The 6,000-nt window shown below is 43.5% G+C and overlaps 1 protein-coding gene across 3 annotated transcripts in view; it reads right to left on the reverse strand.

Annotated features, from left to right (window-relative positions):
* The window catches only part of MEGF10 (multiple EGF like domains 10), a 171,847-nt gene that overhangs the window by 61,069 nt on the left and 104,778 nt on the right, over positions 1-6,000 (reverse strand). For all 3 annotated transcript variants that reach the window (XM_023196976.1, XM_023196968.2, XM_023196958.2), the window contains 2 exons: positions 5,002-5,248; positions 2,969-3,089 (listed from right to left, as the gene is read on the reverse strand). In XM_023196976.1, the coding sequence (XP_023052744.1) occupies positions 2,969-3,089; positions 5,002-5,248 (368 nt within the window). The remainder of the gene's footprint in view (positions 1-2,968; positions 3,090-5,001; positions 5,249-6,000) is intronic.

Below are 6,000 nucleotides of genomic sequence, written 5' to 3' on the forward strand. Positions count from 1 at the left end.
TGTAACACTTGGGTTCACAGCTTCGCATCTATTAATTGGACTTATAATTAGACAAACAACATATCCCAAATAACAGGGATTTTTCTAATGTTTTTAACTATTGGAAGCTGTTGCTCTGTCCTCCCTCTCTCTAAAAAAATGCAGACTGTGGGCACTCTGAAATTGGAGGCAAGTGAACACCAGATGGTTTCCTAAATGTTTATTCTGGACAGCATAAGCAAATATATTTCCTCTAACTCCTGGCTACCCACAAAGGCAGTTGGTGTGCTAATTAAGTCTCCTCTGGTGGTTTCTAGCTATCTACAAACGGGAAATTTCTTCCACAGTCTCTTGGAATGGAAAAGGCCTTTGAGAGATGATTCGAATCAGCACTTAACTGAGAATTGTCTACGTGCCAGGTGTTGAGCGCTGGGACGTAGAATCAAAGATTCTCACTGAGAATCAAAGATAAGGTAACAATCCTCAATTAGCTCACAATATGGGGAAGAGGACAGATGTAAAAATCACTCTAGTCTCTCCACTCCAGTCTGACATGGTATACTTAGTGTGAGGTAAAAGCATGACTGCAGGAATAATGTGCTGAAGGTCGGTCTGTGGTAAGCAGGGGTGAAAATTCTCACTCTCTCAGAGCCTGACTTAACTACCCATAATGGTCCCACACAAGCTTCGGAAATGCACTGAAATATTTTCGTGCATAAGGATTAACATTCACAAGCAGCTTTAAAGAGGACATGATTTCTCTTAGTTGAAATACGAAGGTATGTGTGTATAATAGGAATATATATTCAACTTTGAAAAGCACATAGGATGACAGCACAAATAACATGTTGTAAAGGAGAAGTGTAAGTTGAAAGCTTAGCTACACAGGAGAAAAACACAAGCTGAAGGATTTTTGAAGCAGAAGTAAGGTAAGGGGCCCAGGACACAGAGAAAGAGGTGAGGGGAGGCTCCGTTGGGCCGCTAGAGAGGGGTCCATCTGTCTACATACTGGGACTCATAACCCAAGCCTGTGGTTACCATTTACCCACATCCTCACCACCCCAACTGAGAAGAGCTTCAGCATCAAGGCAAGGCAACTCCACAGACAATATCTACACAGAAGTCCTAGGAGTAAAAGGCCCACAGTTCCTTATCCAGAGAGCATGGGATTCTCAACACTCTGCTGCTCCAGCAAAATACTTTCACCGCAGAAGACCAATGTTGGCAAAAGGCTGATAGGAAATGAAAGAATAGAAGGAGTCAAAAATAACCCAGCATCTTTACTTCAGACAACTAAGAGAGAAGTGTTAGTTTTAACCAAGACAAAAAAGGTAGAGGAGGAGTAGCCTTACAAAAGGCTTGGGTATACAAGTTTGGATTTATTAAATTTATTAACATCAACTCTGCCAGGCCTGCTCAAACCTGCTCAGTACTCCTTAAACAGCTTCTCTTTCACCTTGTCCTCATCCTCAGGCATTCAATTAAAGTTCTCCTCTCTCTCAGACTCCGTTGCCTCATGCTGTTTCTCCACGCTTTGCCTCTAAAATGAACTTTGTCTGGGCTACTCATCATTTCTGACCTCTCAGATCTGATTTTTATTGTATACTTGCCCCAGTGGCCTTGACATCTTAAACTCTCTCTTACTTTCCAAGACCCTCATTGAAAAATGAACTCCAGTTCTCCTTTGTTCCACAGCCACAAGAAAGGGCAATACCAGACCAATTCTCCTCCCAGGTCTGGCTGTGGAGACTCTAGCTTGGACATTGCCTAAAGAGATAGTGGCTTTGTGTCTATAGGTTATCAAGGTTGGGGTGACAAATATAAATCTAAGCTCAAGGCAGGTAAGATCAACATCTAGGAAAACCATCAAGTGCTTCTTAAAGCTATGGGTCTGGATGAGATTGCCAGAGTGGATTTATGGTGAGAAAAGAGAAGGACAAAACTTAAACCTACAAAATCCTGTAATGAAGTAGTATGTAGAAGAAGGGGGATTAGAAAAAGAGATCTTCAGCATGAAAGGTAAGAGAGAGGATGATTAGAAAAATAGAAGGCAAAGGAATTAAGGAAGGGAGGTTGGTGATCAACAGAATGAAAAGCTTTGGAGAAGTGAAGCTGAATGAGAACAGAAGAGTCTTGGCAATTCAGTCCCTTGTAACCTCTGAAAGAACAGCTTCAGCACTGCTCGTGGAAATAGAAGGTGATAAAAAAAAAAAAGTCAATTGCTCTCTTAAATAGTTCGCTAATGAAGGAAACAGGTATTGGTTGCTCACTCATCTGCCTTCAAGCAGACATAGGCACAAACAAACTCAGAGAGATGACATCTGTATTATTCTATTTCCTGATTTCAGATGTCTAATTTGAAGCTAATTGTCACTGTGTATTCTACATAACTCTAAGCATGTGAAATTGCTACATGAAGAAAGGGTATCCTGGTCAAAGTTTGGAAAATATGTTGAATAGCTTCTTCTTGGATTACTCAAGGCTCTGAGGACACTCAAGGCTCTGAGAAGTCCTGCAATACTTGGTAAATGTGGTTTACCTCAATGTATCCCCAGATTTATACGATTTTTTTTTCACATGACACTTATACTGTTGAGAATAATATTCCCAAAGAACAACAGCAACTCCTGGAACAAAATTATGAAAATAATTATTAAATAAATCCAGTGTTTATCAGCACTGACTGACATGTGAGACTAGATATTTGTCTCTCTTTTTTTTATCCTTAAGGGAAATGCAGGACAGATGGCCACTACCCTTTACATGACAACCTTTGATGCACCTCAAGTCTAGGACTAAATCATCTTCTTCTGTCTCCTCAGAACTGAAGAGCTTCGGCTTTAAAATGGCTTGAGTCTGTCCAGTGTTGAAATCTTCAACCATCATGGTAACTTTCTTTTGTGCTAAAATCTCCTGCATGTGTATTCACTGAGTATCCTGGAATGGGTGACTTTGGGGCGGGGGCAGAGGAGGTGGGAAGGAAGCTTACCATCCAGCCAGAAGGGCAAGAGCATTCTCCAGTGACGTGATGACACACTCCTCCATTTTGACAAGGGCATCTCTGCTCACACTGTGGACCATGTTTACCAGGAGGACAAAGATCCTCACAGCTGAGGGATTAACATGTGACAAAGGACACTGTTATTTCCCAGACACATGATCCTCAGGTTCACAGGCACAATAGCGCCCAGGGTCCCCAAAATAGACAAGCTTTCTGTGTTCAATAATCGCTTCATTTAATTAATTGACATCAAGAACATTAATCATATTGCCTGGAAGTGTCTTTGAGAAGTCACCCAGGCCTTCCCTTTGTTTTGGGGTACTTTCTAACAAAGCCATTTCGGTTGGAAGAGAAGCTGTCCCATCTGAGAACACTGAGGAAGAAAACTGGCCAAACACTCATTGGTGACAGGAGCTTTTCATGTAACTCTTATAAAGCGCTTGTGCTCCAATTTAAGTCTACCTTTGTTTATGTGTTTGTTCTATTCCCAAAGAAAATTGAGATGTTGCACATCACACCCTTTGTGCACATATTCATCATTCATTTTTTTCATTTTTAAAATTGTACTTTAAGTTCCGGGATACATGTGCAGAATGTGCAGGTTTGTTATGCAGGTGTACGTGTGCCATGGCGGTTTGCTGCGTCTATCAACCTATCATCTAGGTTTTAAGCCCCACATGCATTAGGTATTTGTCCTAATGCTCTCCCTCCCCTTTTCCCCCACCCCTAGACAGACTCCAATGTGTGATGTTCCCCTCCCTGTGTCCATGTGTTTTCATTGTTCAACTCCCATTTATGAGTGAGAACACGCAGTGTTTGGTTTTCTGTTCCTGTGTCAGTTTGCTGAGAATGATGGCTTCCCGTTTCATCCATGTCCCTGCAAAGGACATGAACTCCTTCTCATCATCCATTTTTGGCGTTCTCTCCTCCTGACTGACAAGTTTCCCTTCTCTCACCCACCCACGTGTCGCATGGCCCTTCTTTTCTAAGCCTTTGTCTTTCCTGCTCTCCTGGGAATTCGCTCCAAGTTTCCCAGAGCCCAATTCAATTGTGGCCTTAATGAAAACCCATAAAAGCAAGATTAACAATTAAACAGTTTGAGATAATCTTCAATTCTGAAAATCAGGACTTTCTAGGGTAATGCAATTTTTTTCTTTAGCTCCACTCTACAGACATTTAACACTGTTGGCAGGAAGTGTTTACCTAATCAGCCATATTTTGTTTTTTCAAGTTTTAGTTCTGTGATTTATAAATGTAATTTTCTCAGTAAGAGAACAGGATTTTTCTATCTCTTACTTTTTTTTTTTAGCAACTCCTGCCTCTTAATTCTGTTGGTGAATAGAAGTGAACTGAAGCACGCCCTTTCCACAAAATAAAGACAGTGGAGGTTAAGTAGTTGCTTGAATGTTCCTCAGAAAGAATTAAACTGTGTGTGCACATAATCTACATAGATGTAATACACATATCTTTACATTCACAAAGCAATATGTATCCATGGGCATTAAATAACGTATGTATCCCTAAGAGTTAATCTTTTATTATGGACTATTTTTAACACCTTCCTCCTTTTCTCTTCTAATGCACTGAACCCACCCAGCTTTCCCCAGCTATTTAATTGCCACAAAGAGCAAAAAGACATGGACCATTACCACCCAGCAGTATAAATGAACATAATCTCGGGAGATCCAAACAGAACCCCAAATATGCCCCAACAACCCCCAAATAGTGCCATTCAACACAACATCCTGACTGACTCTCTTTCTCTTTGCCTTGCTAAAAGGAAAGCATGGGAGCTGGCCCTTAGATTCAGGCTGGGCTCTGATGTCCAAGAGCCAGCAGCAGCAGCAGCACCTAATGGCCATCACGGCTGACCTCTGTATCTGTGCCTGCAGCCTAGACCCATCAGTAACTCTTCAGGCAGCAATGCAAACTGAAGCACAAGAAATATGATGGCAGCAGCAGCAGCATGAATGGAGCGGGTGGGTGGGCTCCGCTCTGCTGATGGGCAGCATGTGACTTACAAGGCTCCGGTGTATCCTGGTGGGCAGCGGCATTCCCCCGTGACGTGGTCGCAGGTGGCTCCATTCTGGCACTGGCATCTCTGATGACAGTCGTTACCATAGGTGCCCTGCTCACAGCGGTCCTCACAGCGCCAGCCCCGGAAGCCCGCAGCACAGTGGCAAGCCCCGGTGATGGGGTTGCACAGAGCCCCATTTTTGCACTGGCACCGGCTGGTGCAGTGGGGACCCCAGTGATCACCATCACAGGCTGAGGTTGGGGAGAGAAACAATGGATATCAGAGCATGGGTGTGGGTAAGGGAGAACCAGATTTCTTCTCCTCTTGGGGAGAATGGCTTGGTGCCCTCTCATCGCCATTCATTAGCTGGACATCAGGGTCCTGGCCCCAACCCATGACAATGCTTCACAAACTGGTGCTCAGCACCAACTGGGCCACCTCCTATCACTCCATTGTTTAACTATCACTTCATTGACAATCATGTCAATAAAAAAATAAAAAGTCCCCATGCGTTTACTCAGACTTTGTTCTGAATCCAGAGTGTGGGGTCTGATGTGGCTGGAGAAACGGGCTAGGGGAAGAGCTCAGGGGGCCTGCAAGGAGAGCAGGCTGGCTAGGCAGATGGGAATGATCAGCTCATGCAGGGACTTTTTTTGCATATGAAGGGGTTTGGATTGCATCTTGTGAACAAGGGATTGGTAGTGAAAGATTTTAAGTAAGAAGGGAGAGCACAGATTTGCCTCCTCCTAGGTGTGTGGAAGGAGTTGACGATGAGACGCAGAGAGATGGAGCAGGAAAAATGGCAACAGTCCAGATCACCGTCACAGGCAGTGACCATGAAAGGGGAGAGGCGACCCAGAGGCAGAGGTACTGGGGAGTGGACTGACCCTGCTACAGGTCTGGGCCAGAGTCCCGAGTCCTCTAAGAAGGAAACTACTGATTTGCTTTTAAGATATCAGTCAAAACATCTGTGATTGGAAGGTAATCAGAATTACCAACCAAA

Source organism: Piliocolobus tephrosceles, chromosome 4 (genome assembly GCF_002776525.5).
Source record: "Piliocolobus tephrosceles isolate RC106 chromosome 4, ASM277652v3, whole genome shotgun sequence".
In the NCBI taxonomy this organism is placed as follows: Eukaryota; Metazoa; Chordata; class Mammalia; order Primates; family Cercopithecidae; genus Piliocolobus; species Piliocolobus tephrosceles.